Raw genomic sequence first — 18,915 nt, forward strand, 5'->3', positions numbered from 1 at the left:
AAACGTTGCTACTGAGCGGGGGCACAGAAGGTAGGCAATGGCGTTTGATTGAATCCTGTCAAAATTGAGGATGTTCTTTTTAACTATACTATCTATTTTTGTAAAAAAAAAAATGATGCAGTTTGTCCTATGACACCCTGTTTTCATCATCCGTAAAAATAAATACTGTAATACCAGGTGGCAAATGATGTGGGGTGCAAACTCCTCATTAGAACTAAATGAATAACTGCCAAAGCTGTTATTCATTAACAGAAGAATCACCCGCGGACTACAAAAAACCGAAGAATCACCCGCGGACTACAAAAATACGCCAGAAACTGATTTTTATACAACCTTATCTGTAAATCAACCCACCCAGCCCATTTTTACCCGTACACTGTCATTAGAAATAACCCAAATAGTCTCGAAATCGGCCCATCTGGCAACACTGGCAACTGGTGTCAACTGCACATTTTGAGGATTTTACTTCCTTATCCCAGTAGAGGGGCGTGGCTACAATGAAACGTCAGAAAGTGGGACAATTACCAGAGATAATTTTGGGAGATGGACAAACAAAGGCTCTAAAGCACGACTGTTTACGTAACCAGTCTGTAGCGCGTGCATTCTGGGTAATTCCGGGACTTAAAATCGAATAGGAGTCAATTATGCGATAGTTCATGAACGAAAAATGAGCACGAATCTTTTGAATAAGAAAAATACAATTAAGAATATTTTAAAAGATCGGCGATTCGTAACTTTTCATTTGTATTATTCAATCGTTTCGTAATTGTTTAAGAAACTGCGTGACGCTACATGACAACATGCACGCGATTGGTCGACAATATGCGGGGTGGGAGTGTTTTAAACGTTACATCATACATTGATTGAGTCGTTCATATCTTCTCCATTTTCTAACATCTCTAGCTTTATTCGATTTAACCGTGGCACGAAGAAGATGGCTGACTTTACCGAGGTGGACGGAGAGAAACTCAGCAAAAAGTAAGCTAATGTAGCTTCAGTAGTATATTAGAAATAATGAATGGAACCGTTGCCAACACCTCAATGGTGTGTGTGGATCAGTCCTGTAGAAGTATTCGATACGTTTTGAAAGATAGTGTTGCACACAGTTGCATCAGTTTGTATAAAACAGCGTTCCATATCTTCAATTCGTTTTAACTGGCATATCGCACGTGGTGCTTGCAGTCCTGACATGTCATTGTACAAATGGACTACTTTTTTAACGGAAAGAACTACGAAATCCATATAATTTACTACTACTAGATTGAGTTATCTAACGACTGATCTGCTCAAATGAAAGTGAGAATGTGGTCCCCAGATGCATCCATTTTAGTTTAAATCCCAAACTGCTACACCAAATGTAGTTGTTCAGCTAATCAAACCCTTGACTATTTTAAACAGGTGTGTTTAAAGTAATAATGTTGTATGTCTAGGGGGGACTTAAGAGAGGGATGGATTGCGCTACCCTAATAAACCCATCAACAGAACCACTCATCATTTACATAGACTTCCCCATTATTGTAGTACATCCCCTTTGAAAAACGACTCAAATTCAGTGTGGCAGAAATAATGACACAGGCCAAAGTCACATGACGTGGGCCAAAGACAGCTGTGTTCTGTGTTTGTGTCTCTCCAGGTATGGTCATTGATTGGTGTTGATCAGTAGGTCAGCCTGCCTCACTATGCTGACTTTGATGGTCAGGGCTGCCCGGCACCAAGTGTGCCAAGCCTTTGGGGTCAGGGCTCAAGGAGTAAAGTTTGCTCTCCCCTGCACAGCAGCAGTCCCAGCTCTAATTCAGGGGAATCGCTGGAGAGGTGACAAAAGGTTGGTGGCTTTTCCATTTGATGAGAAAAACAACCAACCTTTTGTGGATACTTCCCATCTAGGTTTTACTTGCATGTCTTTTCGGAGCAGCCTTGTCTCCTGAGTAGTCTCCCCTGACCCCCAGTTCTGTGAGTGCCTACTCTAATGTAACCCTCTGTGTCGGTGTTGTCAGTGAGCTGAAGAGGCGAATGAAAGCTGAGAAGAAGGCAGCTGAGAAGGAAGCCAAAGTCAAAGAGCAAGTGGAGCAGAAGAAGGAAACCAATGACCAGGCGGATCAGAATGCATACGGGACAGAGGAAGAGACCTTGGACCCTAATGTGAGCTTAATATATGTGTATTTTCATCCTTTCTCCCTTCTAAGCTTTCAGAATGTTGTCTGCAGTTTTACACACACACAATAATTGCAGTAATTGAATATTTGCACTGACCTCACTTTATGTTGTTTATCCCAATAGCAATACTTTAAGATCCGTAGCCAAGCCATCCAGGCTCTAAAAGGCACAGCAGAGGACCCCTACCCACACAAGTACCATGTAGATCTGTCACTCACAGAGTTCATTGAAAAATACAACCACCTACAGCCTGGAGACCAGCTTACAGACGTTGTCCTCTGTGTAGCAGGTACTGACAACCACTGTTTTCAACCACTGACATTATGAATTGGATGATGTTGTCTTTGACTGGTCTTTCTGTATATTTAACCGTTGTTAAACTATTGCTGTTGACAGGCCGTGTCCATGCCAAGAGGGCATCCGGGGCCAAGTTGATATTTTATGATTTGAGAGGGGAAGGTGTCAAGCTGCAGGTTATGGCAACCAACAGGTATAGAAATTGTCCCTTCCTAGTACTTACTGTTCATGGGAGCTCCAATTGCTGAAATATGAATCTTTTCTGACCCCATCTGTCTATCTTCACTGTTAGGAACTACAAGTCTGAGGATGAGTTTGGGCACATCAACAACAAGCTACGGCGTGGTGACATTATTGGTGTCCGTGGTAACCCAGGGAAAACTAAAAAGGGCGAGCTGAGCATCATTCCCATAGAGATGACCCTACTTTCACCTTGCTTGCATATGCTTCCCCATCTCCACTTTGGCCTCAAAGACAAGGTGAGCAACTTCACATTCCTGTAGTGAGATACATAATGCATGTCTGCTTTCATATGAGTGAGTGATGATGTAGTTTGGGGGTGTGCAGAGCAAATCTTTTTTATCGAAAATTATTATTATTTTTCTGGGATCTTCACACTGAAGGGAAAAGCGTCTGTGTTGGCTGTGCTGGCTTGTTGAGCAGTCAAAGCTTGCTGGTGAAAAAAGGATTCTGAAGATTAATTCTCTATATTGAAAAATGAGAACATTCCTTTCAGTATTTTTTGGTGTTGCTTCAGCACTAACTTTTTCCTGCATGGAGCCACCACTAAACTTGTTCACTGTGGTTTTATTACTTTATGGGGGAATGTAGGTACAGTAATGGTAAATGTGTAACTCTTTGAAGGTGACCCACCAGGAGACAGGTTACTAGAGGCTGCTTTCATGGAAATGTGGTCCATATAACTAACTAAACTGTGGCAAAGAAAAATAATTTTAAACAGACATTTTGATTCTCCCTTCCCTAAATTGTCCATTGTTTATTTATATTTTACAAATCTGGCATAGCCTAAGTTGCTTTTTTTTAAGTTAAAATAATATGGACAAGCAAATATGCCTGGAATAAATGCTGCCAGCATTGTGTCCAGTCATTATGCATTTGTCGGTTCTGTTTATTGTAAGTAACTGGCAAAACCTTGTTTTTAGCTATCAGGAAATTGTAATTGCTTTAAACAATGTGTGAATGAGTGAAGGAACATATTAATGCTTTTTGAGTGACTGTGCTGTATTTTAACTTGTATGGGCCCAACCTGGCCTGGGAAATATGTAACGTAGTACATGTAAATCTGTGACAACGGAATTAGCATACATTGGATTTAGAGGGAGCAGTTTTTTTGTAGATTCAAACCAATCTCTGGTTTGAACTTTTTATATTGCATATTACATGTTGAAATTTGCCATGATCTTTGTGTCCTCACTAGCTAGGTTTCCTCTCATTCTGCCTCTCTTGTGACTTGTTTCTGAAAAATGTAATTGTGTAGGGACAGTGACTTATACTTCGCTATAAGCATAACTCGCAAAACAGACACAATGGAGTTTGATATCAGGATTGGAATGTAAACAGTAATTCACATTACACTGATGCAGTATGGAGTCCTGGGTTGAGGTCGATGGAGCGAAGGTCAGGGGTGTTTCAGTTGGTCCACCGTCCCTAACTACAGCGTCATCCCAAACAGCCATTCGGCCAGTCCCTGCAACTAGGGACTGATCTGTATCTTAAAGTAACATACATATATATTAAGTCTTTGGTTTTCAAAGATTTACATATACTAACTTACATATTCCCAAGAGACTAGCCAAGAAAGCCTTACCACATTTAAAGTGCACTTCCAGATTTTCAGAGTCATTGTGTAATTTTAATTTTTTTTCAGGAAACAAGATTCCGCCAGCGTTACCTTGATCTAATTCTCAATGACTTTGTGAGGCAGAAGTTTCTAACACGTGCCAAGATCATCACTTATCTTCGCAGTTTCCTGGACGGGCTGGGATTCCTGGAGGTGAGGGCAATGGCAACTGGGGGATGTTGTTTATTTTTATTTTCTGTCAGGGAAGTGATCATGTGTGAAGGAGTTCATGTTAAGCTGCTATCGCCTGCTTCTTTCCTATACAAATATTTATACCAGAGATTCTGTTGTGTTCATTTTAACTTGGCGCCCCGCCATGGCGCCAAGTAAAAATTGCCACCGCATCAAGAAAAACAAATGGGAATAAAACCGTTTTGTTAGACAACGTTCACCAAATTTGTCAGTGTATATAACCGTTCTTATGGGTGTTCAGCGCGTTGAACTATTTTCTGCATGCAATTTGAGAAACGTTGATAGCGTCATAGTAGTCAGAGCCACCAATACACGCATTATAGATACAGACATCAGGCCAGTCGCCAGAGGAACACGCGTTACAGGTACCTGTCATTTGTTCGCGTGGTTGCGTTAATTAGCTAACTATACCATACCATCATCTTCCGCTTATCCGGGGCCGGGTCGCGGGGGCAGCAGTCTAAGCAGGGATGCCCAGACTTCCCTCTCCCCAGACACTTCCTCCAGCTCTTCCGGGGGGACACCGAGGACACCCAAAGCTCATGCCATAGGTGAGAGTAGGAACGTAGATTGACTGGTAAATCGAGAGCTTCGCCTTGCGGCTCAGCTCTTTCTTCACCACGACAGACCGATACATCGACCGCATTACTGCAGAAGCTGCACCGATCCGTCTGTCAATCTCCCGTTCCATCCTTCCCTCACTCGTGAACAGGACCCCTAGATACTTAAACTCCTCCCACTTGAGGCAGGCACTCTCCACCAACCTGAAGTGGGCAAGCCACCCTTTTCCGACTGAGGACCATGGCCTCGGATTTGGAGGTACTGATTTTCATCCCCACCGCTTCACACTTCCAAGTGCATGTTGAAGGTCCTGGCTTGAAGGGGCCAACACGACAACATCATCCGCAAAGAGCAGAGACGAAATCGTGTGGTCCCCAAACCCGACACCCTCCGGCCCCTGGCTTCGCCTAGAAATTCTGTCCATAAAAATTACGAACAGAACCGGTGACAAAGGGCAGCCCTGCCGGAGTCCAACATGCACAGGGAACAAGTCTGACTTACTGCCGGCAATGCGGACCAAGCTCCTGCTTCGGTCGTACAGGGACCTGACAGCCCTTAGCAAAGGACCCAGGACCCCATATTCCCGAAGCACTCTCCACAGGATGCCGCGAGGGACACAGTCGAATGCCTTCTCCAAATCCACAAAACACATGTGGACTGGTTGGGCAAACTCCCATGAACCCTCCATCACCCTGTCGAGGGTATAGAGCTGGTCCAGTGTTCCACGGCCTGGACGAAAACCACACTGTTCCTCCTGAATCCGAGGTTCTACTATCGGCCGTATTCTCCTCTCCAGAACCTTGGCATAGACTTTCCCGGGGAGGCTGAGAAGTGTGATCCCCCTATAGTTGGAACACACCCTCTGGTCCCCCTTCTTAAAAGGGACCACCACCCCGGTCTGCCATCCCAGAGGGACTGTCCCCGACTGCCACGCGATGTTGCACAGGCGTGTCAGCCAAGACAGCCCCACAACATCCAGAGACTTGAGGTACTCAGGGCGGATCTCATCCACCCCCGGTGCCTTGCCACCGAGGAGTTTCTTAACCACCTCGGTGACTTCAGCCCGGGTGATGGACGAGTCCACCTCTGAGCCCTCATCCTCTGCTTCCTCAATGGAAGACGTGAGGGCGGGATTGAGGAGATCCTCGAAGTACTCCTTCCACCGCCCGACGACATCCCCAGTTGAGGCCAACGGCTGCCCACCTCTACTGTAAACAGCGTTGGTAGGGCACGGTTTCCCTCTCCTGAGGCGCCGGATGGTTTGCCAGAATCTCTTCGAGGCCAGCCGATAGTCCTTCTCCATGGCCTCACCGAACTCCTCCCAGGCCCGAGTTTTTGCCTCCACAACCACCAGGGCTGCAGTCCGCTTGGCCTTTCGGTACCCGTCAGCTGCCTCAGGAGTCCCTCAAGCCAACCAGGCCTGATAGGACTCCTTCTTCAGCTTGACAGCATCCCTTACTTCCCGTGTCCACCACCGAGTTCGGGGATTGCCGCCTCGACAGGCACCGGAGACCTTACGGCCACAGCTCCGAGCGGCCTCTTCGACAATGGCGGTGGAGAACATGGTCCACTCGGACTTAATATCTCCAGCCTCCCTCGGGATCCAGTCAAAGCTCTGCCGGAGGTGGGAGTTAAAGATCTCTCTGACAGGAGACTCAGCCAGACGTTCCCAGCAGACCCTTACAGTACGCTTGGGCCTGCCGAGTCTGTCCAGCTTCCTCCCCCGCCATCGGATCCAACTCACAACCAGGTGGTGATCATTTGACAGCTCCGCCCCTCTCTTCACCCGAGTGTCCAAGACATGTGGCCGCAGGTCAGATGAAACGACAACAAAGTCGATCATCGACCTGCGGCCTAGGGTGTCCTGGTGCCACGTGCATTGATGGGGACATCCTTATGCTTGAACATGGTGTTGGTTATGGACAAACTGTGACTAGCACAGAAGTCCAATAACTGAACACCGCTCGGGTTCAGATCAGGGGGGCCGTTCCTCCCAATCACGTCCCTCCAGGTGTCACTGTCGTTGCCCACGTGGGCGTTGAAGTCCCCCAGTAGAACGATAGAGTCCCCATTCGGAGCACTTTCCAGCACCCCTCCCAGAGACTCCAAGAAGGTCGGGTACTCTGCACTGCCGTTCGGCCCGTAGGCACAAACAACAGTGAGAGACCTATCCCCGACCCGTAGGCGCAGGGAAACGACCCTCTCGTTCACCGGGGTAAACTCCAACACATGGTGGCAGAGCTGGGGAGCTATAAGCAAACCCACACCAGCCCGCCGCCTCTCAACATGGGCAACTCCAGAGTGGTGAAGAGTCCATCCTCTCTCAAGGAGTGTGGTTCCAGAGCCCAAGCCGTGTGTAGAGGTGATCCCGACTACCTCTAGTCGGAACCTCTCAACCTCACGCACGATCTCAGGCTCCTTCCCCGCCAGCGGGGTGACATTCCACGTCCCTAGAGCTAGTTTCCGTGTCCAGGGATCAGGTTGTCTAGGCCCCCGCCTTCGACTGCCACCCGATCCTCTCTGCACCGGCCCCTTATGGTCCCTCCTGTGGGTGGTGAGCCCACGAGAGGGTGGCCCCATGTCGCTCGTTCGGGCTTGGCCCGGCCGGGCCCCATGGGGAAAGGCCCGGCCACCAGGCGCTCGCGAACGAGCCCCAACCCCGGGCCTGGCTCCAGGGTGGGGCCCCGGCTGCGCCGTGTGTGTGTGTGTGTGTGTGTGTGTGTGTGTGTGTGTGTGTGTGTGTGTGTGTGTGTGTGTGTGTGTGTGTGTGTGTGTGTGTGTGTGTGTGTGTGTGTGTGTGTGTGTGTGTGTGTGTGTGTGTGTGTGTGTGTGTGTGTGTGTGTGTGTGTGTGTTATTCATTATTAAAACATATAAAACATATTATTCATTGTTTTATTGTTTCACGCCACAACAGTACATGTGCACTGGAGGCCCCAGCATATACTGCTGACCCACCCTAGTTCAAGGTTCAAGGAGTCTTTATTATCCCCGAGGGGCAATTCGTTTTGCAGCAAAATAAAGTGCAACATAAACGACACATAAGCCATACATACAACAGATACTATCGAAGGAGAACACAAGTAAATACAACAGTAAAGTAAATTAACAAAACCTATAGCAGCAGGAACAAAAGAGTTTTTGTGTCTGTTTGTCCTGCATTTAGGCAGACAGAATCTGCGGCCAGACGGCAACAACATGAAGCAGCTGTTCAGAGGGTGGCTTATATCAGCCAGGACTGACTGGGCCTTCTTCAGGGTCCTTGTCTCGTATAGAGATTTTAAGTCAGTCAGAGAGTTCAGGGAAATTTTTCCACACACTTTAGTAATGTATTGCAGCCTGTTTTTGTTTTTAAGAGTGAGGGACCCAAACCAGCTCACAAAGGCAAAGGAAAGAATAGTTTCAATAAAACAACAATAAAACATCCTCATAAAAGTCTTATCGACATTAAAATTGCGAAGTTTACGATAAAAAAACATACGCTGGTGTGCTTTTTTACAGACAGCGTCAACCTGAGGTTCGAAGGTGAGTTTGTCGTCTATTATAATACCGAGGTATTTGTATTGCTTCACCACTTCGATAGCTTGATCATTAATAAGGGTCGGAGAGAGGGTGGGGGGATTCTTCCTAAAATCGATCAGCATTTCTTTAGTTTTTGCCGCGTTGATATTCATAAAAGACGACTTGCACCACGCTGTAAAATCATTTAAAGTAGCGCCATTTACACAAACAGGGTCTTAATTGAGCGTTAACTGAAACTGAGAGACCACAACACATGTTTCTTACAGATTGAGACACCCATGATGAATCTGATTCCTGGTGGAGCTGTGGCCAAACCCTTTGTCACCTACCACAACGACCTTGACATGAACCTTTACATGAGGATCGCTCCTGAGCTCTATCACAAGGTAACACCTTCTGTTAGGAAGACACAATAACAACAAGGGGAGGAGAAAATTTTTTAGCTCCATGCTTATGTTTTCTTTCCCCAGATGCTTGTGGTTGGGGGGATTGACAGAGTTTATGAGATTGGACGGCAGTTCAGAAACGAAGGCATTGACCTTACCCACAATCCTGAGTTTACCACCTGTGAATTCTATATGGCTTACGCCGATTACCATGACTTGATGGACATCACAGAGAGGCTGCTCTCAGGTGACTTATATTCACATTCCTGAATGTTTATGGTGTTAGTGCTGCTAAGTACTGTCCACTCACTGTGACATGTAAGTGTAGCTCCTGGCCTCCATTAGTAACTGATTCTTTATCCCCCCCCCCCCCCCCCCCTCTGTTTCTTCCCACCAGGGATGGTTAAGCACATCACTGGAGGGTACAAAGTAAAGTATCATCCAGAGGGGCCAGAGGGTCAGGCTGTTGAGATTGACTTTACTCCTCCATTCAGGAGAATCAGCATGACACACGACCTGGAGAAGGAGATGGGTGTCAAGTTCCCAGCTACTGACACATATGACAGTGACGGTAAGAGAATGTATGCTGGTCAAGTGTATCTCTGCTTTATGTATGTAATCATTATCGGTGTTGATTAACTGGCTTGCCCCTATCCAACACAGAGACCCGTAAATTCTTTGATGATCTGTGTACCCAGAAAGGAGTGGAGTGTCCTCCTCCTAGAACCACTGCCCGCCTCCTTGACAAGGTACCCTTTCTAATCTTCATCATGAATACCTCATAACTCTACCCCCTGAATGGTATTGACATAATGACTAAACTGAAGTTGATGTTTGTATCTGCAGTTGGTGGGAGACTTCCTGGAAGTCACATGTATCAACCCCACATACATCTGTGACCACCCACAGATCATGAGCCCATTAGCCAAATGGTGAGCCTATCCTACACTCAGCTGAAAACAAGCATTAATGCTTTAATCCACAATTCTGTGGACTGAATTTTACCCTTTGACACACATGATGCATTGTCGAGGTGGTTCTAGCAGTGCCCCTGTTTGTGGATCCTCACCTTGATGTGTCCCCATACAGGCACCGGTCAGAGAAAGGCCTGACGGAGCGCTTTGAGCTGTTTGTAATGAAGAAGGAGATCTGTAATGCCTACACTGAGCTGAATGACCCTATCAGACAGAGAGAGCTGTTTGAGCAACAGGCTAAGGTCAGTGTGCCTGGCGGTGTTGACTAAGCAAGGGTAGAAAGTAATAGTGAGAAATGAACTGATGAAATGTCTCCAGAATAAACGTACATTATCATTGATCAACATAAAATTATAAATGTAATCTTTGGGAACTTCACTGATTGAGTCACGACAATGTACTTTTAGCTGACCTGACTGTTTCTTCGTCTAGCTAATATGTTTATTCATGTTTGTCTTTGTAGGCCAAGGCAGAGGGTGATGAGGAGAGCATGTCCATTGATGAAACCTTCTGCACAGCACTAGAGTATGGCTTGCCACCGACTGCTGGGTGGGGCATGGGCATTGACCGCCTTACCATGTTCCTCACAGACTCTAACAACATCAAGGTACAGTCATACAAACATACAAAGGGCAATTTAGATCTATTGTTTGATCTCTGGGACTTGTTTATTATTATGAAATACAATGGCATCAGAGCAATCAATAAGAATTTGGCATGGTTTTAGAACGGCTGCCATGCTGAAATTAGATTTTTTAATTTTTTTAATGTTTTACTGATTAGCAATAGGGATGATCTGTCTGTACTGGGGATTCAACAAATTGCATGCCTGCTCTCACTGGACATCTTTATAGAAAAGAAGGCTATTAGACATTAATCGCATAACCTGGAAATTTGAATTATGAGTTAGCATCAGTTGTGGGGAGAGAGTGTTTTTTTTAATGTTCCTAACAAACAATACTGGAAGAGTATTTAGCATAGTTTTGTCATTGAATGTTTTCAGATCTTCATTCAAAACCTAAATTTAAATAAAGGTAATGTGTAAAAAAATAAATATATATTTAAGTTATGCCATTACACACACACCTCCAAAGTGGTGAGAGTGATTAAACAACTAAAGGAAGCCGTTAGTTGAGGTCATTGCAGCTTAACAAGTTTAGTATAAAAGGGTAACCACTTTTTCTCAGGGTGTTGCAGTTCAATAAATAACTATAGAACGGTTTGTTTTTTCACATGTATTTGGTCATTATAGTTCCCTTTATTTAAAATGAGATTTCAGTCACTACTTATTTAAATATGGAAAGGCTTAGAAAATTAGAAAGAGGGCAAATATTTTTTTCCTGCATGCATGTATGACTGACGGCATAGGATGGTTACCTTTTTTTCTGACTGGAGTGAAGGACTGTCTGTAGTGTTCTATGGGCACAGCCAAACATACAGGTGCATCTAAAAAAATCAGAATATCATGGAAAAGTTTTTGTGCCGTAATTCAAATCAATAAGTGACAACTTCATATATTCTAGATTAATTAAACAAAGTTAAACATTCAAGCCTTTTTTGTTTCAGCTCATGGACATCAAAAATCCAGTATCTCAAAATATTCTAATACATTTACAATACAGAAATGTCAAACCTGAGTAAACCTCACTAAATGCCACTAAACATCCTCAGTGAAGCTGGCAACCATATACATTTAGAGATGTACATGTTATAGTATTAGTTAATTATTAAAAACCTTCTTTGGTTTTTATTGTAATGGCTTTTTAAATGCACAAGAACAATATTTATGTAATGGAAGCATTTCCAATCAACCATTTTGAGCTAGACGCCAGAATTGTTATTAATCGGGATAATAACAATTCTGGCCGATTAACCTGGATAATTTTGGCCAGGTTAATCGTGGCATGAAATTCTAATATCATCCCACCCCTATTGTCTTGTCATCCTTCCAGCCAGTACATCTGGATGGGTGACTTTTGTTCCCTAGTGGTCAAAAGGTGGAAAAACCCTGTCATTCTAGCCCTGAATAAGAAATCAATCCTAATTGCTTCCAGGTCGTTGCTGAAAATGTTTTTTGCATACTCAGCTGGTAAAAAATCAAAAGGAGAAAATAATAGTTTAAACACTGTTTTGATGGCTTTAAAGGGTCCTTTTTGACTTAATCTCCATCTAGATAATATAATATTAACTTGCATAGAGCTTTTCTAGTACAAGTACAGTGTTTTTAACATAAGTTTAAATGCATTAAAATAATAAAAAAATACAAATACAAAAAATGAAGTGAAAAGAATGAACAAAATATAAAATCACAATGGTAAAAAAAAATCAAAATCTTATGAAAATTTTGTTTAGGTAAGATTTGAGGGAATGCAGTGACGTAGCATCTCTGACATTCTGTGGTGGGCTGTTCCAGAGTCTAGGGGCTCGTATAGCAAAGGCCCGGTTCCAGATAGTTTTCAGTCTAGACTCTGGGACAGCCAGAAGTCATTTTACAGCTGATCTGAGAGGCCTAACAGTGCAGTATGGGTATAGCATGTCACTAATGTAATCAAGTGTCAGACCATGTAGTGCCTAAAAAGGGATAAGTTGCATTTTAAATCTACTCTGAATATTACAAGTAACCGATGTAGAGCTGCCAACACTGGGGTTATATGAGACCTTGATTTAGTCCTTGTAAGACATCTGGTAGCTGAATTCTGTACAACCTGGAGTTTACCTAGGGACTTATTGTTGAGGCATGTAAACTAAGCATTACAGTAGTCTAGGCAAGATAAAATAAGTGTGTATAATTTTCTCAGTGTCCACAAAAGATAAAACCCCTTTGACACGATCAAAAGATAAATCTTCTTTTGGCAATATTTCTAAGTTGGTAAAAGCATGAATGCACCAGTTTTTTTTGTGTTGTATTCAAATTGTAAGTCTGGATTAGAGCTGCACAATTAATCAAAGTTAGTGAGTGCCACCAAGATATTGTCCCACATACACAACAGCATGGTTATTTAAATTTCGTCTTCAATGTCGGTGCCTACAAACAAACCTAATATGGAAGAAAATCTACCTCAAGGGTTGAGAAATACTGCCTAACCAGCTATGGCAATAAGCACAAACATAGCGAACGCTGCAAACTCCATTGCATTAAATGAGCAGTTAAACGAACAGTTCGACAAAGGCTCCACCTTAAAATTGGTAATAAGTGTAAAATAGAAAATCCAGAAATTTTACTTGATTTCTAACTTTCAGTTATGACAGTTTGCTGCAATTAAGCCAGAAAAAAATCAAGCCTACACATCTTTAATTGCCCTATTGTAAGATAATAGCAGGCTTATATGGCTATTATAAGCCAAGTAAATGTTAGCAACGGTAAGGTTAGGGCACATAATTGGACTAATCTTATTAGCAGAACTAATCCAAACATTTCACTAGCATGTAGCTATATTAATCTATATTTGGTTGTGCAAATGTTGTCATTTGTATAATTTTCATTTTTGTATGTGTTGTGTGACCAACTGATGGGGGTGATTTTGTTAAACAGGAGGTGCTGCTCTTCCCTGCCATGAAGCCTGATGACAACAAGACAGCCCTTCCCACAGAGGGCACTTCTGTCTAGTATTGTGACCTCACCACCTGGCTGATATCTACCGACAATGGCATGATGAGACCTGTGGAATGAACTTAATTGGTTCGTTCATTAATTGGTTCGTTCATTGTGGGTCATGATGGAGTTGAAGTTTTCCATTTTTTTTTTACTTAATTCTTGCAATCTGCATTAATGTGGAAAATAAGGGACTTTTAAATATATTTTTCAACAATTACAGTTTAATAGAAAGTATCAAAACTGTGCTGTTGCATGGAATTACTTCAGGCTTTTTCCCCTTTTTGTCTTTAAGTGTGATTAACATTCTAGTCTCGTATGTTAGCGATTGAAGGTTTCTCGTGTTCTAAAAGTTATGTATGCTCTACAACTTAATTATTTTTAAATAAAACAATATGTTCATCTGCAATTACCTGCCATTATCACAAATAAACTTGACAAATGACAAATGTGCTTCTGTAGTCCTGTGTCAAAATATCTTCATATAGTTCTGTGAATTATAATGATCTTTTGAAATCCAGTTCACTTACAGAACTGTATTAAGCAAAGCTACCAATTTTATGGGCTTTAAAAATAGTTGGTTTTTCTTTTGGGGATTATATGGTTACACTCACCAGCCTTTAATTTTAATACACCTGCTCATTAAAGCAAATGGCCAGATGAAAAATCATGTGCCACAACACAATTTAAATTGATCAAGTGATTTTTGTTATTCAACCAAACATTAGAATGGGGAGATGCGTGATCTATGCCACTTTGATTGCGGTATGATTGTTGGCGCTAGAGGTAGTGGTTCCAGTATCTGTGCATTACGGTCTCGGGATTACAGAAAATGAATAAACAAGAAAACATCCAGTGAGTGGCAATTCTGTGGGTGAAAACGCCTTGCTAATGAAATGGCTGAGAGAATGGCCAGACTCCTTTTAAGCTGACAAAGACCTCAAAGTAATAAACAGTGGTATGCGTCAAACTTTAAATCGGATGAGCTATAACAACAGAAGACAACACTGTGTTCCTAACTTCCTAAAGTGGCTGGTGAGTATACATCGTAGGACTCAGTGATTTTTCTCTGGCTGTCTAAATAAATCCCTTTTTCTATCATAGAATCTTAGTTTAAGTCAATGCCACTCAGTCTCCAAAACCACATTTTCCAAAGTAATCACAATCAACAGACAAGGTGGTGTCAACCAAGTCATCGATCAAGGTCTGTCATTGTATTCAAAACCGTTTAATTTTTGGTAACTGCTGGACACTCCGGAATGAATACAGTACAAGTAAGCTTTTCATTTTTCAAGGTGCTGCTTGCAGTTCCACTCACATTGATCAGTGCTGATCGAGTTTGAAAACGTGACGTTCTACAAACCTGTTTCAAAAACGTTGGGACGCTGTTTAAAATGCAAATAAAAACAATGCAATGATGTGCAAATTATTTATCCCTATATTTTATGGAAAATAGTACAAAGTCAAATTAAATGTTGAAATTGAGAAATGTTATTGTTTCTGGAAAAACATTCCTGTTTTGAATTTGAGGCCAGTAACACATTTCAAAAAAGTTGGGATGGGGGCATGTTCACCACTGTGTTGCATCACCTCTTTAAAAAATTCTCTGTAAGCATTTGGGAATTGAGGAGACCAATTGCTGTAGTTTTGAAAGTGAAATATTTTCCTATTCTTGCTTAATATAGGATTTCAGGTGGTCAACAGTTCGGGTTCTCCTTTTCTCATTTCTCGTTTCATAATGCGCCAAATGTTTTCAATGGATGACAGGTCTGGACTGCAGGAAGGCCAGTTTAGCACACTGATTATTTTGCTACGGAGCCATGCTGTTGTAATACATAGAAAATGTGGTTTGGCATTGTCATCCCTGAAAAAGACATTGGTCCTCATTCATGAAGCGTGCGTACGATCAAATTTTATCTTAAAATGATGGTAGAGTCATTTCACCGACAGAGCTATGGAAGCATATAGTTAACTTAATTCAAATGTTAATGCAATCCCACATTGCATTTTCATTTTCCACTTTTGCCTCCATTATTTCAGGCAACATGAAAATTAAAATGCAATCATGTGATTTTCATTTGAATTTTCATGTATTGGTATGCACATTAGCTGTCAATATTAAAATGTTAATGAAAAGCCATATAGCATGTCATTTTCTTCAGTCATGCCCCGCTTTGTGAGGCAATGAAGGATTTGTTGTAGCAGATTGACATCAATAACACATAACATAATTCAAATGTTAATTCAAATGTGAAAAGTGAGAAACAGCACCATCCTTTGCAAATGAATTTCCACGCTCTAACGCTGTTTTCCTTATTTAATGAAAATCTAATTTTCATGTTCTACCGTCCTGTCAGTCATTCTGCGTGGGCTCAGGAACACTCAGGGGTAAATTTTTTCTCCAGGGCATAAAGGGAACCCAGTACAGCGTAGGCGAATGTTTCAGTGTATCTTGCTTGTTTAAGGTAATGTCTACAGTCAGTAGCAGGCCCTGCAGAAGGGTATGACTGAGGGGGCATTTTTTAGAAATTAGGGGGCACATCTAATCACCACGCAAACTGTCCACCGAAGCGGTATATACAGTCAATCGTAACATGTGACTGTGATAACTGGACCTGGTCTAAGTCGTGGCGCCAGGCCTGGTCTGTAGATGATGATTAATCCAATCCATTAAACCTCACGGGGCACGTACCGCACAACCTTTGTATTCAGTGGTCAGCAAGAAAGTATTCAAGAGCAAAACTGACAGCAAGTTTGACCCAGAGACCCAACAGCAGCGCTCAGACCCACACAATGCTGTACCAGAACCAAAAACACTATCAACATGCCAAAGAGGTAGGCAAATGTGTTATTGATGTCAATCTACAACAAATCCTCCATTGTCTGACTGCTCATGACTGAGCATCAGTTTTAGCCAACATTAGATCATATATTACATTTTATATTTGTAATGAAATGCCAAGCCATAGGCACACAGCGTGTCAGAAAACAGGCAAATGAGGGGCAATCTCCTACAGATTAAACAGAAAAAAACGTCTGTTTTTGCCGACTTTAACGAAGGGCAAAACTCAAGAACACGTTAGCAATTTTCTATCGTTACCATTTCCATGTAGTTTAATCCAGAATAAATTACTTTTAAACGTGCAAGCTTAAGGGAATCCACTGAAGAGAGAGAGAGCATCACAAAACATCTTACTAGCTCAAAAGCTGTTCAACTTTTGCTGAGAATTTGCGGGACTTCACTCACATGTCTTTGCTGTGTCATTAATTTAAGACCCCCCTCTACTACAACAGGTAAACCGAAACTATGAAGACATTCGTTCATTCAATACAAGGCTGGCGATACACAAGATGGCAGTGTAATATCCTCTGCCTTTAAGTCAACATTTCTGTGGGGGGCTTTCATTAAGAACTCCACTGCAACGTTGGGAGTCAGGCAGGCAGACAGACAAGACGTTTAACTAACGTCAAGGTTAGGAAATTGTATGGTCCACTTTAGGGGTGTCTGAAATCTTATGACAAGATTCTTCCAGGCATGAATATGGAAAATGTATTGTAATATTTGCGATTACAGGTAAGAACGATAAATAAATGTTTCAACCCCCCGACCTGTTGTTTTCACCTCTTTGGGCGGGGGGCAAGTCTTAATTAGGGGGGTCCACCCAGGCAATCCCCCTGTAATTTGAACCCTGTGCATCAGTGAGCTCTTGGACAGTCTGTGGCACTATTTGGCAGTGTTGGATGCACCAATACATAACGTCCCAGAGGTTTCCAATTGGAGTCAGGTCTGGAGAATGTGAGGGCCAGGCAATGGCATCAATGACTTCGTCAACCAGGAACTACCTACACACTCTGGCCACATGACGCCGGGCATTGACCTGCACCAGGAGGAACCCAGGGACCACTGCACCAGCGTAAGATCTGACAATGGGTCTGATGATTTCATCCCGGTACCTAACAGCTGTCAGGGTATCGTTGGCTAGCACGTGGAGGTCTGTGCGACCCTCCAAGGATATGCCTCCCCAGACCATCACTGACCCACCACCAAACTGGTCATGCTGGATGATGTTGCAGGCAACATAACGTTCACCACAGCATCTCCAGACACTTTCACATCTGTCACATGTGCTCAGTGTGAACCTGCTCTCATCTGTGATGCCAATGGCGGACCTGCCAATTCTGGTGTTTTCTGGAGAATGCCAATCGAGTTGCACCGTGCTGTGAGCACAAGTCCGACTAGAGCAGTGTTTTTCGATCCTGCTCCTGGCACACCACCCTGCATGTTTTAGATCTCTCCCTGCTCTATCACACCTGATTCAAATGATCAGCTCATTATCAAGTCCTTGATGAGCTACATCGGGTATGGGAGGGCAGAGAGAGATCTAAAACATGCTGGTTGGTGTGCCTCCAGGAGCAGGGTTGAAAAACACTACACTAGAGGACATCAGTCCCTCATGCCACCCTCACAGAGTCTGTTTCTGACAGTTTGGTTAGAAACATGCACATCAGAAGCTCGCTGGAGGTCAATTTGTAGGGCTCCAGCGGTGCCCCTCCTGTTCCCTGCCCCTCGCACAAAGGAGCAGATACAGGTCCTGCTGCTGGGTTGATGCCCTTCTACAGCCCTGTCCAGCTCTCCTCTTGTAACAGCCCGTCTCCTGGTATCTCCTCCATGCTCTTGAAACTGTAGTGGGAGACAAAGCAAATCTTCTTGCAACAGCACGTATGGATGTGCAACCTGCAGGTACCCCCTCAGTCTACCAGTAGTGACAAGGACACAAGAAAAACACAAAACTAGAGAGAAATCTGTCAGGAAGGATAAGGAGAGGTCAGTTGTCTGTGCCCACCACCGACAAAACAACTTTCATTTGCACCAAAACAGGTGACATTGATTCACAGTCGCTTATGCTTCCTAACTGGACAGATTGATATCCCTGAAGTTTAAATGACTTGGTGTTAATCTCTGATGACTACGTGTTCCCTTAACTTTTTTGAGATGTGAACTTACTTACACTGGAAAACATTAACAAACGTTATTTTTTATGTAAATGACAAGGTTTCTCTCTGAGATTGCATGTCCGCTCCCAGATATTATTATTGGGTTTAAATAATGTCTAGCCCTTCCCTACTATTCAGTGATGTCGACGTCAGTGTGCTGTTGCCATCACTTCCTCCACAATCAGTTCGCCGGTACCATACTGGACGAGAACTTGCGGGCCTATACTTCATAACACACGTCACCACGTTCCCTGACGACCTTCCAGCTATACCAAAAAAACGACCAATTGTATAGCTCCATCGTCAACGTGCTGTTAACTCATCCACCACTAAGCTCGCACCCCCACCTAAACTAACCCCACACACCTTACCATTTCCCACAT

At 43.3% G+C, this 18,915-nt stretch overlaps 1 protein-coding gene across 2 annotated transcripts; it reads left to right on the plus strand.

Moving 5' to 3' along the window:
- Positions 1 to 884: 884 nt before the first annotated feature.
- On the plus strand, positions 885 to 13,990 carry kars1 (lysyl-tRNA synthetase 1). 2 transcript variants are annotated; one of them, XM_029114561.2, is made up of 15 exons: positions 899 to 978; positions 1,634 to 1,822; positions 1,995 to 2,139; positions 2,278 to 2,443; positions 2,551 to 2,644; positions 2,744 to 2,930; positions 4,340 to 4,465; positions 8,852 to 8,971; positions 9,056 to 9,218; positions 9,369 to 9,542; positions 9,635 to 9,720; positions 9,818 to 9,903; positions 10,061 to 10,187; positions 10,409 to 10,552; positions 13,478 to 13,990. In XM_029114561.2, exons 2-15 carry the CDS (start codon positions 1,680 to 1,682, stop codon positions 13,550 to 13,552), a joined length of 1,836 nt encoding a protein of 611 aa, XP_028970394.1. In that variant the 5' UTR covers positions 899 to 978; positions 1,634 to 1,679; the 3' UTR covers positions 13,553 to 13,990. The 2 variants fall into 2 exon arrangements, with proteins under 2 accessions (XP_028970396.1, XP_028970394.1); XM_029114563.2 differs by lacking the exon at positions 1,634 to 1,822 and having other exon boundaries at positions 885 to 978.
- The last annotated feature ends 4,925 nt before the right edge of the window (positions 13,991 to 18,915 follow it).

Source organism: Esox lucius, chromosome 2 (assembly GCF_011004845.1).
Source record: "Esox lucius isolate fEsoLuc1 chromosome 2, fEsoLuc1.pri, whole genome shotgun sequence".
In the NCBI taxonomy this organism is placed as follows: Eukaryota; Metazoa; Chordata; class Actinopteri; order Esociformes; family Esocidae; genus Esox; species Esox lucius.

Bases quoted from the DNA above. Each gene is read 5' to 3' on its own strand.
- kars1 (XM_029114561.2), top strand. From the start codon at position 1,680: ATGCTGACTTTGATGGTCAGGGCTGCCCGGCACCAAGTGTGCCAAGCC. The intron at 2,444-2,550 runs GTACTGACAACC...TGCTGTTGACAG, and splicing joins CGTTGTCCTCTGTGTAGCAG to GCCGTGTCCATGCCAAGAGG. The intron at 8,972-9,055 runs GTAACACCTTCT...TTCTTTCCCCAG, and splicing joins CTCCTGAGCTCTATCACAAG to ATGCTTGTGGTTGGGGGGAT.